The 16,227-nt window shown below is 40.1% G+C and overlaps 1 protein-coding gene across 3 annotated transcripts in view; it reads left to right on the top strand.

The window, feature by feature from the left end:
- The window catches only part of SFSWAP (splicing factor SWAP), a gene marked incomplete at its 5' end in the record, with an annotated part of 97,500 nt that overhangs the window by 15,633 nt on the left and 65,640 nt on the right, over positions 1 to 16,227 (top strand). For all 3 annotated transcript variants that reach the window (XM_083476422.1, XM_083476421.1, XM_083476423.1), the window contains 2 exons: positions 884 to 1,019; positions 15,135 to 15,381. In XM_083476422.1, coding sequence (XP_083332548.1) covers positions 884 to 1,019; positions 15,135 to 15,381 — 383 coding nt within the window. The remainder of the gene's footprint in view (positions 1 to 883; positions 1,020 to 15,134; positions 15,382 to 16,227) is intronic.

Raw genomic sequence — 16,227 nt, 5'->3', positions numbered from 1 at the left:
TGTCAGTGAAAGAATCCATCCCTCAGTTGCACTATTTCTAGGATACGTATAGTAGACCTGGATCAAATACAATGGGACATATATTGTTGAGGACAGGCTTAAATCCACAGTTTGTGGCCTTTTGAAATTACTGTTCCTCTAAAGTAGACAAAAACTGCAGATAGGCATGTTACACCATTAGAAAATCCACTAATGGATAAATACATGGTAGTAGGAATAACTAAAATGCTAGTGAGCAAACTTTCAAGTATTCCAGAACTCTTGCTCAGTCTTAAGCAATTTAAAAAACAAACCAAAAATGGAGATGTATTGGAGGAGAAGTCTGTGGCTTGCAATAGTATTAAAATAGATGTTATGGGCTGTCCCACTCACCGCTTCACGTTTGTTTTACAGACACTTGGCTTTTTTTAAAGATTTGCCTAGCAACATATTTTTCCTTCCTTCCCATTTTTTCTTAAAGTCCAGTCTGATGAAGCATTTTAATGAACTTGAAAGCTTGCTGACATCTTTGTGACCTTTTTGTTAGCATGAATTTAATAGTATTACCATTGTGCTTGCACTTGTCCTGTTATCCAATTTGTAAAGCATAACTGGGATGTGCTTTGTAGGATGGGTTGGGCAAAGATTGTGCCGATTTTAATTTTAAAGCATTGTATTAATGGGGAATAATAAACTTCATAGCTTTTATTGCAAATTCATAATAATCACATTCACAACTCTGCAAAGTCTTTTGAAACCAGTTCCAGGCATATAAAGTTTAAGTGCCCCTTTTGAAACCTTTTAAAATGCCAGTGTGGTAAATTAGTGGCAATGAATTGGGTGGGGTGGGGGCATTGAGAAAGAAATTCTGAACTTTTCATGCTTTACTTTCCTCTCCCATCAGCCTTTAAAGGTGGTGGACCCTGATCACCCACTGGCAGTGCTTGTTCGCAAGGCTCAGGCTGACAATAACTTGGCTGCCCCACAGCCAGCTGAAGGAGCAGCTGTTCAGTCGTCACAAATAGAATATTCTTCAGATCGTAAGTACATTGGGATAAGCGGATTAAGCATGTGAGAAGGTTTTTATTTATTAACAGGAGCTAGGAGAGGCGGTACTAATAATCACTAAATAGTATTTAGTAGATGTGCCATTGTTGGCTCAACAGTTTTTCCTTCACATGTTCAGTCAAGCTCCCTTAATGTATCTGTCAGGTTTGGAGACATGAATAGAATTCTCTTGTCGTTTCTAATTGATCTGCTGTCTGCTCTGCAAAGTTGCATTTTAAAGGCCAGTTTTTGTTTTCAGCAGGAGCATAGGTGCCCATTATGTATAAGATCAAACTAATGCTTGCTTTGGAGACGCTGACAGTTTTCCTTTGGGAATATATATTCCCAGTTTCCCGAGAGGTTCAGAGTGACTTGGATATTTGATCTGTATGAAAATGTATTCAGGCATGTAGGGCGAAGTAGGTAACGCCGTGGTTATTATTCAGTGAAAGACAAAATTAACATTTGATTGAATGATGAGCGTTTTCAGATTGTGCTTGAAGGCATGAAAGAGGTGTTGCTGGCTTTGAAACTTTAGCAAAAATGGATAGCCAGTGTGGTTTAGTGCTTAAGAGTGGTTAAGATTCGTAATCTGGTGAACCGGGTTCGCATCTCCGCTCCTCCACATGCAGCTGCTGGGTGACCTTGGGCTAGTCACACTTCTTTGAAGTCTCTCAGCCCCACTCAACTCACAGAGTGTTTGTTGGGGGGGGGGAGGGAAAGGAGATTGTTAGCCGCTTTGAGACTCCTTCGGGTAGTGATAAAGCGGGATATCAAATCCAAACTCCTCCTCTTCTTCCTCAAGAGCATAATTTAGTTTTCTGTTCCTAACTTGTTCAAGAAACCTTGGGCTATGTGTACCAGACTTTGGATTCCATGGGCATGTGTGGCAATTTTTTAAAAATAGGTTGAAATAGGAGGCCTTGTACACTCAAATGAAAGCATGTTTTCTTGATGAGATCCCAGATAAAGGCAGGCACCTCTTCAGAGCCCCTGGATATGGGACTCAATATTGCTTTCTAGTATCTGACCGTACCCTTTGCCCAGTCAGTCAGCCAGTGCCTAGAAATGGGATTGTGCTCTCTGGCCAATAGTGCTATTTCAGGATTCCCCTATATATCAGTTAGTTGCATGATGCAATTTTGGTGCATTGTTAATATCTCATGATGGTGTCACTATCTGTATATTGGAATTGAATAACGATCAATACCGCATGGTGTCTCTCCGCCCCCCCCCCCCCTGTTTTGCATGCTTTCACCCGGTGTGGAAAGCAGCGGTTGAATCATGAGGTCCAACATTTATTTTGAATAAAATAAATGTGTAGTTCTTGTACTTTAGTTATTGCCTTCCCTGCACATTAGAAGAGAGGTTGCGAGGGAGTTTACAGTCTTTCATTTTCACCATGCAGAGGTCAGCTAGAAGAAATACTTTCATCAAAGTAGCTCTCAAGAAACATGCTTGTCTTGGGACAGTAGACAGTCATTGATAAAAGTTGGCATGGCTATCTCATGAGCACATTATGAAAAACAAAACTGGTCAGACTGTCAGAAAAACAATTCTGACCTCCTTTTCAAAGTATTTTTCTGATCTGCAGCTAGAGAATAAAACATGCAATTGTTCTGAACAGCACATAAATTTCAGTACTGCATGTTCAGGTTGACTGTTGCTGCAAGGAAGAGAGCTCGCTTGAATGATTGTTTTTAATGTACACAAAAATATACTTTCCGGCAAACATTCAATCAGATGTCAGAAATTGAGGCTCAGGGGTTTCTGTGGAATCTTGGTAGTGACACAGTAGCAAAAATGCTTTATTGGTGAGGCTGCAGTTGGCTAAAGCGCTTCAATATTGCAATTCTGGAGTTATTTCACTGTAGTCAATAGGACGATTTCAAAGTGATTTGAAGAGTGCAAACTCAGCTTATATGCTGCTGATTCTAATTATGCAATCCATACAAAAATTGTTCCGCAGATAATTTGAGTGTAATTTCATCTTGTTAAAAGATGAAGAATAGAAGATCTTTGATAAAGGGATGAAGGCTCAAAGGTCTATGTATTGCCTTTCCTTTGCTCAGTGGTGTTCTTTTCCTTTTTTTCCTTTAAAAAAAAATAGTAACTGAAGGTTGTAATTTCTGGTTACTAATCATGCTGATCTGCAGATACAGTACTGTGCTTGTATAGACAATAGTTCAGTTTAGCTAAGGCAAATGTAGGGCATTATGACTTGAGTGCCATAAATCACAATGATGTAGCCTACATAAGTTAACCGAATGGTAGTGGGGTGGTAAGGTGCTACATAGGGTCCTGAAACCCTGTTGCTTGATGACTGTATGTTCTTGGTATACTTACAGCCATTGCCGCTGCTTTGCAAGGCATTGGTCATACATTTTCGTTCCAGGCCATAGGTGTTGGACAGTCATCTGCAGTTGATCTGCAATTTAAGTCCCAGGTCATGACATTACCCATTCAGCTCAGTTCTTCTCTGTGGAGTGGAGAGAACTCCGAGGTGGGAGGATTGAGGTGAATGGCTACAAGCATACAGTCTCCCAACAGTGGAGGTAGAACATGGCAATTCACCTTACTCCTCCCATCTCGAAGTTCTGTCCACTCCATAGAGAAGAACACCTATGGCCTGGAATGAAAAGGTATGGCCCCACTACCATTTGAGCCTTCATCCCTTTACCAGAGATCTTCTATTCTTTGTCTTTTAACAAGATGAAATTATACTCTGTCAAATTATATGCAAAACAGTTTTTGTATGGATCGCATACACTGTTGGAAACCGTATGCCTCTGAATGTCAGTCGCTGGGAATCACAAGTGGGGAGAGTGCTGTGACACTCAAGTCCTGTTTGTGGACTTCATATGGGCTTGTTATGAAATTCTGGACTAGATCTAGCAGGCCTCTTCTTATACTCATATGGTGTATGATGCAGCTGAAGCTATGCAGGGATGGTTCTGAATTCAATGCCTCTTCCACCTGTGGATGTAAGAGGTCTCTAAATGGGATGTACAAACAGTAAGGCCCTAGGTTTGGCAGTGGAAGTCAGGAGGGAGAGGACAAACTTGGTGCAAAACACAACCCACGTGGTGCCCTTTGTACATTCACAGTGAAATACCTTTTATAGTAAGAACAACTGTCCTCGGATCCATCACAGAGGAACGCTAGTAAATAAATACAAGAGTAAATGAATGTCACGTCCATCCTACTTGGTGTGCTGTGCCTAATACAGATACTTGATCTTTTATAGGTTGCAAACTTGCAATATTATAAAAAGAAAAAAAACTGATATGCTCTGGGTGCCATTTAGTACCAAATTTCCACTTGCACGGCACTATGAAGTACACATGACCCTGTTCATAACCAATTACATATTAAGTAGCCTCATTGAAAGTACTTGCGTCTCATTTAAATAACTAATCAATATGTGTTTTAAAACATGGAAGAGTTGGGCAGCTTGGAAATAAAGATAGAAATTTAATCTCAAAACTGTATTCAGAACCTATCAATGATTTCAAAGTGCGGTCTTCTTACACATACACCTTCCTCTGAAAAAAACCCTGTTTGTTCAAAAATGTACATTCTCTGGCCTGTAATAGTGTGTAAGTGATTATATTATAAATAAGTTGAGCAGTTTAACTGAGGAAAGGATAAAGTATCTAGGATAATGTGATATACAGGTGTATATTTTTATACTCATGGAACTTTGCTCTTGGTTGGAAGTAACAGCCTAGCATTTTTGTAGATAATACTTCTAGACAAACTTGCACAAGCTACAGTAAGACAAGATAACCTTGGGAAATGGATAAATCAATTGAGAAAGTGCTTGCAGCTGATATTTCGAGACAAATGGAAGAGTTCAGTTGGGGGGGGGGGGAGAAATGTCAGCCTGCAAATCGGTCTTTTAAAAGCATGTAGCATAATCCACAAGGCTGTCTCTCCAGGCCGTTAACAAAATTGCTGTGATTTGCAACGAATAGTAAATTTCTCATTGACTTCGGTGAGAACAGGATCAGTGCCATTTAGTTTTGTTACAGGTGACACAGTGAAGAATTTCCTACAGTAGTGACAGGCAATGTCCCATTTACACATGGTATTTTCATCTCTACTTGCAGCCACAGAAGGAATTGGCTTGGCAGATACTGCTGTTTGTAGTAATGTCTGTTGTGATGCATCTTTGGGCATGATGTGCAGGAAATAATATGGCATCTTGTTATATTAAATAAGTGGAGATTGCATGGGAAATGGAGTGAACTGTCAAGTTTCTTAAATCCTTCCCTAGACTCAGCAGGAATTTGGAATTGAGTCCAACAAAGATAGGTAGTGGCCCCTCCCTTAGGTCTGCTTTAAGCCCATATATTTAAAAAGATAATCAACACAAGTGATTAACTAGTGTTGACTGCAATGATTTAAATATTGGTCCATTGCTCTGCAGAAAGCACTCTGGACTTCAAACACAAATGTGGTTACAAAAGTTTACTAATTAGTGTTAGTTCCTGTTACATCAGTTTTATGGGGATATGTTTACATTAACAGTATTGCTGTTTAAAAGGTTTCTGTAACTTTTATTAATTGTAAGTGCCCTCTTATAGCAGGGGGTGAAACACAGTGTGCCCTCTTGCTGAAATTACGTGTATGCTTGAAAGATGCATCAGATTGTAACCAGTAAAATAGGTTGCAGGGAATTGTGGTGGTGGTGCTCACTGCACTTTCTGCAGTTTGTAGATGACCCCGTGGGCCCAGTAAATTTGGCAATCACTGCATTACAGTTTAGTCTTGGGCATTTTAAAATCAATCTTCTAGTTCATAGTCAGTTCATTCCTGTTTCTTTATGAAGCATCGATATTTAGGATGCCATTTCTTCTAGAAAGGAAGGCTGGGTGCAGATTTGTTGCATTTAAAGGTTTTCGGGATATAGCTGTGACCCTGTGATAAGAAAACTCATGAAAACAAGGAACTGTTCGAGTGTACTCTATTGTTCTAGACCAGGAGCATCCACTCTGTGTATTGTATTTGTAATGTGTTAATCTTCAGAGCATATACAGATTGTTTTCCTAAAAGTTGGCTATTCAGCAAGAAATTTTAAATATCCATAATCTTCATATAATATACCATATAGGTGCTATCATTTTGAGAGTAAAGCATGAAATGATAGATGCATTTCCCTGGAGTCTTACTCTTTTTCTTACAGTCTTCTTTCAAGTGAAGAATGTGTCTTTTGCTCTCTTTATTGTTTGCATTTGTTTCCATTGAGGAGGATATTGATTTAAGTAAAGACAAAGAAAGAGTTTCTTGTGTTTATAGTTTTCTCAAAGGAATAACTAATGTGACCATGTTATTTCTATCTGTTCTGTATTATCAGTGGCATAGTCGTTTACTGCATATTAAATATTATAGTGAGTTAAGGGCCAAATGAATGAAGGTCGTAATGCTAATCACCAAATAGTTGTCTTAATAAGTGATTCCTGTATCATTTTGCCTAAACCTAATTTTCTTAGTTATGCTAATTTCCTACAGCGTTGATAAAAAATCCCTGAAGACATAATAAAATGAAAGTGGTATCTGAAAGACAGAATGGGTAAATGTAGTCTAATCACCACAAAGCATATATTTTAATTTCAGTATGCCAGTCTACATTGTAGAGAATTGAGTTGTATTTTGTGTGGGTTTGTGAACATTTGGTTTTCAAGGCTTTAACAATTTTTTGCTTGAAGATCAAAATGGTTGGAGATGTTTGCTATTTGTACATGCAGTCACTGAAAAGTCATAGGAAACCTTATAGTAGGTTTACCTATTAAGAAGATAAGAGCCGTTTTAGATCAGACCAAGGGTCTATTTAGTTTAGTATTCTCTTCCCACATCAGCCTTCTAGGTGACCATGGGAAGTGCATTGATGGGCTTCAAGTTGCCCATGATGGGGATCAGCTCATCTATCCCAGTAGTGTCTGTTAGATCTCCAGTGTCTCCGCCAGAGGCACTTCCCATTACTTTCTTGTATCTAGTAATTGGAGAGCTGGGGAGTAAACATGTAAAGCTCACACTCTACCAATGAGCTATGGTCCATTCTCATAATGGATATACCATGAGCCACTGAAAATCCACCCAGTGATAAGTAAGCACCCATCATTCTTTGGTTTTTGACCATTCACTGTATGTAGCAAATGACCCCATACTAGATGGCTTAAAAAGCATATGGTAGCTAAGATTCCCAGAATGCTAAACTCTGCATATTGAATTACTCATAATACAGAGCAATTTCCACACACACCCAACTATTACAGGGTATATCACTCTATTTGGTTTAGGTTATCTTAACCGCCACTAAGCAAAACAAGGTTCAAATTCTTCCTACCAGAACCAGTGCCTAAAACCAGTGTTATTTGATAGAAAACTGCCTGTCTGAACCCTGCCAGACTCTTGTATAATTCAGTCTGCAACTCACTCTCGGCAAAAACTTCAGATGCAATCTAATATGATTCAGTCAGCACCAGATGATAAATTAAACATGCGAATAGGGTCTTATGCATTTTTAATCATGTAATGCTATTGTGTATGGAGTCAAATATTGAATATTACCCACAAGCTTGGTTTGCAGTTTTAGGCTCACATACTGGAGCCCCTTTTCCATGGCTATTTCTGGCATGTTGAACATGTCTGTCAGCATAAGTAGTCCTTCCTATGCTGTTTTTGTAAATATAGTAATTCAGATATGAAAGATGATAAGTATTTCAGTTCCTGTTTTCCCTTCTCATATCTCTTCCCCCTGTACTCATATGCACATGTATTGATACTACTCTTTTGGGAACGGTTGGCCTCCCTCGAAATCACTAGTGAGCAACATTCTCTGTCTCTCTAAGGAGGGGGATTAAGATAATCAAGGAAAAAGAGTATTTTTAAATCAGCAGTTTGAATAAAACTTCCTACTTTGTTCCTTGACAAGCAAGGGTATATTTGTGGTTACAGCAGTCAAAACATTCTGGTTTGTAACTACAGTTGTACCTTGGGTGCTGAACGTCTTAAAACTCATACATTTCGGCTCCTGGACGATCAAAAACTGGAAGTGAGTGTTCTAGTTTTTGCACGATTTTCAGAAGCTGAATGTCTGGCACGGCTTCCAGTTTGCTGCAAGATGCTCCTGCAGCCAATCTGAAGCCACGCCTTGGTTTTCGAAAGGTTCTGGTAGTCAACGGACTCCCGGAACGCATTCTGTTTGAGAACCAAGGTACAACTGTACCTTTGGGAACCAAATGTACCTTGGTTTTCGAACAGCTTGGTTCTCAAACATTTTGAGAACAGCTTGGTTCTCAAACACCAGAAACCCAGAAGTGAGTGTTCCGGTTTATGAACTATTTTGGGAAGCCAAACGTCCAACGGGGCTTCCATGGCTTCCAGTCAGAAGCCGTGCTTTGGTTTTCGAAGTCAGAATGGACTTCTGGAACGGATTCCGTTCAGCTTCCAAGGTACAACTGTAAATCGTTTCTGCTAAATTCTGGAGGAATGGCCATGTTAGGCTGTTGCATCAAAAACAGCATTGTCATACCGTACCTTAAATACTAAATAGATGTATTCAGACATAAATTTTTGTGAATGTATTATAATGCACTGGAATGCCAGAGTACATTTTCTTTTATCACAAGACTTTTTGTTCCTTAACACTACCTAGGAACTCAATCAAAAAACAAAACCTACATGGCTTTTGCGCTAATGCTTTATACCTGGAGATGAACAGGGCAGCTGAAATTAATGGATTTCTGTTTTGGTTCTCTGTACACTTGCCAAATACATTAATCTGGATCACTTCAGTACAGACAAGGGCCACATTTCAGTACAGAGTTGGTTTGTTGAAATTTCCAGAAGCAACAGGTGGTAATGATCAATGTTTCTCCATGAGATAGAAAGCAAACTCCACACTCTTTGGATTGATGGTAATAAATATGCATCATTTGTCACAATAATAAATACAACATATGATTTTCTTCAGATTGACTTAAAACTAAGAATTCTTCTAACAGCGCATAACTGGAATATGTTATGCATTTGGAATACCAATTTGGATAACCAAAGAGGTGCTTTTCTCTAATTTCCAGGCTACTGTGTATTCCTACAAAGAATTCTTTTAACTATAAAAGCTTATGGGTGTGATTCACATTTGAGCATTTATTTAGAGGGCTAAACTTGTATTTTCTTTTGTCTAGAAATTCTAATGTGTTTTTTTGCATTCCAAACTTGTAGAGGTCAAATATTTGCCCCTCTCCTAAATTTAATGGTTCTTCTGAAGGTGTGCAGCCAGTCATAGCGCATTCACAAGTACAGTGTGAGGTACCATGAAACTGAGGTATATGTTATCCCCCCCAACCCCCCAAATTATAAATGCCTTGCTCGTACTTTGGCAAAATAGCAGAAGATTTGGAGTACAGTCGCTACTGCCAGGTCATTCAGTTTTACCTTTCCTTAAGCTCTGGCTGGTCCTTCACCTTCTCCACACCTTTCTTCAGTTTCAAGTGCAGATAAGAAACTTGCTGGTCCCAGCAAGAAGCACTCACTCGCTTTTGCTAACATGCTTTTGATGCTTTGTCCACTCTTTCCAGCAGCAATATTGGTTCATTTACACAGACCATTGTAAACAGTCTGATGGTTCAAATAGCTTCATTTATTTAAAACAGTGTTTCTCAAACTTGGGTCCCCAACTGTTGTTGGACTACATCATCTTTGACAACTGGTCCTGCTAGCTATGGATGATAAGAATTGTAGTCCAACAACAGCTGGGGATCCAAGTTTGAGAAACACTGCTTCAAAGTTTTCCCAGGATGAAATTAATAAAAAGTTGAAATCAATAGAAAGCAAACAGTGCCTTCCCTCAGAGTTAAATCTGAAAGAGATGTCACCAAATGAAAAAGGGGAGAGAGGAGGAAACAAAATACAAACACAGATACCAAGTTACAACATCTCCCCTTCCTAATGGTAATATTTTGATAGATCCAGAATTGGCCTCCACAGTCACTTACGGACTCATTGTTAAAACTGTGTTTATGGAAGACAATCTTACTCGGCTACGGATCGCCAAAAAAGAAGATTTTGATAAACTTGCTATGTGGATTCAGTTAACATTTTGGTGATGTCTTACTGGATTTGATGGGGTGTTAAAGTATGCTGTACTCAAACCAATTTACCCTGATGATTTCCTTGATGAAAGCACTGAAAATTAAGTTGTGCCCCTCCTCTTAAAAGGGCAAATAAGTGTTTGTTAGTTCCTTTTGTCTCTAATCATTCACAGCCCAGAGTTGCATTTGAGTGCCAATAACTCATTGCTGGTGTATGTTGTTGCCTGTAAAAGGCTTCTTGTCCAGTGTTCACCTTTTTCTTACTATTAGAAGTATGGCACACTTTAGCCCAAAGGGGGATTTTTTCTCTCTCTCTTTGAAAATTATTTTGCTTCTGAGACTTAATTTTTATCAGAACTCAGCAGATGCAGGTTTGTCAACATGGCACAGCATGAGATTGCCTTCTACTGTTAACTCTGCGGAGCTTAGCTTGACACCATGCTGTATTTTGGGAACAAAGCCTTTGTATACATACTAGCCAATTGTTTTGCTTAGAGCACCTAATTAAATGGGTGTGTTCTTAGCTCTTGTGCGTGTGCACACACCCATCTTCATCAGGAACATTATAACATTCATGGTGAATTGTACAAAAGGCATGTGTTTTCAACAGAGAGGCCATAATTCAGTGGTAAATCACCTGCTTTCCATGCAGAAGGTACTAGTTTAAGTCTCAGGCACCTCCAGTAGGAGGATCAGGCTGCAAACTATGGGAATGATCCTTCCTCCGCCTCAGACTTGGAAGTTTTGCTGGTGGTCAGTGTATGTAAAATCAGTGCGTGTAAAATCAATATTATGTTATCAGGACATAGCTGACTTCCTACGATAAGTATAAGGTTCATAGAATCACAGAATTGTAATAATAATAATAATTTTATTATTTATATGCTGCCCTCCCCAGCCGAGGCCGGGCTCAGGGCAGCTAACAGGTCCTCTAGTCCAACCCCCTGCGATTTAGGAATCTCAACTAGATCATACATGACAGGTGGCCATTCAATCTCTGCTTTAAAACCTCCAAGAAACAAGAGTCCATCTCCTCTTGTGAGAGTCTGTTCCATTGTTGAACAGCTGTCAGGAAGTTCTTCCTGGCGTTTAGTTGGAATCTCCTTTCTCATAACTTGAATCCAATGGTTTTGGTCCTAGCCTCTGCAGCAGGAGTAAACAAGATGCTCCATCCTCCATGTGACAAACACTTTCGATATTTGAAGATGGCTATCATGAAAGATCAATCAGTAGAGCATGAGACTCTTAATCTCAGGGTTCGAACCCCATGTTTGGCGAAAGATTCCTGTGTTTCAGGAGGTTGCACTAGATGATCCTTGTGGTCTTTTCCAACTCTATGATACTATAATCTCCTCTCAGACTCTTCTTTACTAGACTAGACATACCCAGGTTCCCTCAACCTCACGATGCTTGGTTTCTGGACCCTTTTTCATCTTGGTCACCCTCTCTTTGTTCATGTTCCAGCTTGTCAATATCCTTCTCAAATTGTGGTGCCCAGAATTCATCATGGGTTGCTGTCTCTCTGATTTTGTATTATGCCATGCTCCCCATCACAGCCATTTTGTGACTGTTGCCCCCAGCACTTTCCCACATAATGGTCATTTTAAAAACCCAAACATCTCTTTCTCTACCAAATGATAATTTTTGCTGCAGCTGTTCTTTTTTTTGGGGGGGGGAGGTGGGTTTTAGGAGTATATCCTTTACCCAAATATAACTCAAGTTACTGAAAAGTGATCCTGCAGGAAACCTAAAACTTCTGTGTGCACTCTGACATTATCTATCTTTCATATATCGAGTATGATGAGTTTCCCACTCAAAATTGTCTTATCTGAACAGCCCAATTGCTGCTTAAGGATTTCCCTGCTCAAAGATAATCACATCTCTACCACATTCCTTTAAAGTAAGCAATGTGGAGTCACAAGAGACTGATCCATGCCCAGCATCTTAAAATGAATTGAATTTACCAGTACCAAGTCATCTAGAAACTTCATTTTAAGAGATGAGAAAAAGGTCAGCCTTCAGCTGTTATGCTCACAAGCTTGTCAAGGAAAGATGCAGACAAAAACAATTTGCCCCAAAATGTAATAATGCTACAACTTCTGCCTGGAAAGGATGAGGCTTCATGCTTTAACTACTGGATTCCAGGGGAACCAGTTTTCCTTGAAGTAAAGCTAGCAGCCATAGCACAGAAAGGCTATATATGCCAACAACAAACCTGACACACTTACCTATTTTTATTTAAAGTATTTCTATATGCCCTTCATCAAATTTCTCCCATGGCAGCTTATGACATATCTTATTGCTTGTTAAGCAAGCTTTCTCCAATCTGTGAGGTTTCCATGAGAATTTTAAGCAAACAAAGGGTACCTGGAAGCCTTAAAAATAAAATACATGTTTCAGAACCATCCAGAGCTGATGCATCAAAATTGCAAGGCTTTTAGGAAGAAATCAAACATTTTCCCACTCTGACTTCTAAGCAATCTAGCTTAAGCTAAGTTGAATAACACATTTTCAAACCAACTTGACAGGTAACTTTCTATCTTACTGACAAAATCACAATCAGCTGCCCTGTGGGAAAAGAGGGAAACAACAACTAACACCAGTATCAGCTGCTTTTGCAAGTTGAGGATACAAGCCAACATGGGATGAAAATTAAGTTTCTAGTGAGAAGTACTATACCTTACATGATTCCTGGTGATTCAAATCATAGGGCTTCAGCCACCTAGCTTTTCTCAAACCAATATTAATGTCAGAAGAAACAGCTGTACAGTAGGCATGCCTGGTACCGAAGTCAAACAACAAAAAGTCAGCCTGTTTAATGTATGATTCTAATGTATTTTACCCACCTACATAGTCATTACTTAGGTTAGGCTACTTATCTTGGAGCAGTTGCTATTTTGCATATGTTAGTCTGGTTTTGCTAGAGATGAGAAGGGGGGCAGGAAGCAGGGCAGGGCACCAGGGCTCCACCCACAAAACAAGAATAGTTAATCAGCTATCCCTCTGGCTTTGGAGAGTTTGGAAAGCACATCCCATGCATCTTAATTTTTATTTATTTTATTTTTTGGCAACCACAAGGGCTGGAAAGCTAAGGGAAGTTTGAGATTTTTAGAACAATGAATCCTGCACTTTTTATGTGCCTGCATGGAATCAGAGTATGCATACAAGTCTGGACAGGATAGACAAGGAAGGGAGGATTATTTGGAAATTCTTGCTGGTTCCAAAGTGACTGAATAGTGCACTTTCATAATTTCATTCTTGACATTTTAGCAAAATTGACTTTGACATCCATGAAAAGGGTTCCCAAAATTTGTTTTGCACTAAGGTGGCCAACTCATGTCAAAACCAGTTTGCAGTACCAATGTTAAAGTTACTATAGTAGTGGGTTTCAAATCCCTGCACTGTCACCTTTTTTGTTTCTTAACCTACTCCTTATTCTCCCCAATCTGATTACTTCTCTAGGTCCTCTCATAATCATCCTAAATGCTCACCTAAGAAACATTCATGTCTAAACAGAAAGGGCTGGCTGTTAACACTTGTTTCCTAGCAACTTATTCTCCTGTTGGCTGGGAGTAGCTACCAAAAATATTTTTGTTCTTTTTCCTTTCCTTTTTTTCAGATGGGGGCTGGGATAATAACTGTCCCGTGGGTAATCACTAGGTTTGACAATAGTAGCGACTACATTTCTGTATTGTTGATTAATTGAAAGTAGTAGTAGTAGTAGTAGTAGCAGTAATAATAATAATAATAATAATAATAATAATTTATTATTTATACCCCGCCCATCTGGCTGGGCCTCCCCAGCCACTCTGGGTGGCTTCCATAAAAACCAAAAATACAGTAAAATATCACTCATTAAAAACTTCCCTGAACAGGGCTGCCTTAAGATGTCTTCTGAATGTCAGGTAGTTGTTTATCGCTTTGACATCAGCTGGAAGGGCGTTCCACAGGGCGGGCGCCACTGCCGAGAAGGCCCTCTGCCTGGTTCCCTGTAGCTTTGCTTCTTGCAATGAGGGAACCGCCAGAAGGCCCTCGGCGCTGGACCTCAGCGTCCGGGCAGAATGATGGGGGTGAAGACGCTCCTTCAGGTATACTGGACCGAGGCCATTTAGGGCTTTAAAGGTCAGCACCAACACTTTGAATTGTGCTCGGAAACGTACTGGGAGCCAGTACGTAATAAAAACTGTGTAGAAATTTTGGATTCCTTTATATGTATTAGCGGCATTGCACCTAACATGGTTCAGGAATTCTAAGAACCTCACCCCAGATCAGTGTGGTCCTGCTTTTTTATCTTAGGAAGCAACTTGCAAAAATTTGTTTTGATCCTTTAAGAGGTATCCAAATGCATAGCAAATATATAGGAGATAAGCATATACAAAGCAGGTTTTGAGCACTGTGCAGGCATGCTTGAAAGGCCTTCTGAAATTAATGCTGGGGAGAGTTCTAGTGGTTGAATACAGGGCTCCAGAATAGACACATACTGGATTATATGCAAAATTGTTCACATTGGGCAATGTATGCAAATTGTACCTTTACTTGGTGCAGAATTTTAATGATGCTGAAAAGTCCAAATCCTAGCTGTATAACTTTATACAGTCAGAAAGAGAGCTACTACATTTTCCTAATTTTAATCAGGCAAGCATGGCTTTAATATACCTAAAAGGGCACATGAAAGTGAATTAAGTTGTGAAGGGGGGAGATGGCAATTTCTTTAGATTCTTTGCACGTCTCTCCACTTCCTCATTCACTACAGTGCTGTTTCCATTTGGCCTTGGATGTGTCTGCCTCATTTCACCCGAATGTGTTGACAAAATGCTATTTCTCATTTTCTGCACAAGAAAAATGGATAACGCATTAGGAAGTTGGAAATTTTAACATAAGTGATGTTCCACTTGTGGTAGCAACAGTGCAGGGGATGGGCTGTGGGACCTTTCTGATTTTTTGTTGTTGTTGTTGTTGTTCCCTCTTCAAACTGCTTGAAATATTGATCATAAACCTTTTTTTTTACAGCAACTGTGGCAGCCATGTATTACAGTTACTACATGCTGCCAGATGGATCATATTGCCTCGCCCCTCCACCCCCAGGAATTGACATGGCAACTTATTACAATGCACTACCAGCAGGGGTGACTGTGTCTAGCACTACAGGAGTAGCCACAATGACAGCACCACCTCCTCCTGGCACTACACCACCACCATCTTCAGAGGCAACTGATGACACCAGTGGTGTAATGCCTGCCACGACTACTTCAACAAGGTATCCTATTTTTTGCCTGTCCCTTTGAGTTTGGCTTTGAGCAAAAGCATTTCCTATGGTTTCTGGTAACCCCAGGTCATGTTCAACAAAGGCCACATTGACACCACACATTTACAGCACTGTGATGCCACTTTACACCATTATGGAATTCCGGGAGCTGTAGCTCATTAAGGGGTAAAGGTAAAGGGACCCCTGACAGTTAAGTCCAGTTGTGATCAACTCTGGGGTTGTGGCGTTCATCTCGCTTTACAGGCCAAAGTAGCAGGTGTTTGTCCACTCCGCAGACAGTTTTTCTGGGTCATGTGGCCAGCATGACTAAGCCGCTTCTGGCGCAACAGAACACTGACATCAGAGCAGCGCACGGAAACACCATTTACCTTCCTGCCGGAGTGGTACCTATTAATCTACTTGCACTTTTTGGCATGCTTTCAAACTGCTAGGTTTGCAGGAGCTGAGAAAGAGCAATGGGAGCTCACCCCATCTCAGGGATTCGAACCACCAACCTTTTGATTGGCAAGCCCAAAGGCTCAGTAGTTTTGGAGACCGCTATTTACTTCCCAGGGTTACAGTTCCCAGAGTTGTTTAACAATCCCTCCTCACACGGAACCCCGGGAATTATAGCAGTTAATTGATGTGCACTGGAAGTAAGGATGTCTCCCTGCTGCCTTAAGAAGTTTGGGCTTTGGTATGTGTCTAAGGAAAAAAGCACCAAATGGTCAGCATACCCTTGCTGTCTTGCTTTGGTTCATGCATGGCATACTCAGGGGTGTTTTCTATGTTTACTAGTTCTCAAATTAATCTTTTCAGTACACATAAACATTTTTTTTTCCTTGACCGCAGTGGCTT

Source organism: Podarcis liolepis, assembly GCF_965112155.1.
Source record: "Podarcis liolepis genome assembly, chromosome: 15".
NCBI classification, from domain to species: Eukaryota; Metazoa; Chordata; class Lepidosauria; order Squamata; family Lacertidae; genus Podarcis; species Podarcis liolepis.
The sequence above is the reverse complement of the archived record's forward strand: the minus strand, read 5'-3'. Positions and strand labels throughout refer to the sequence as shown.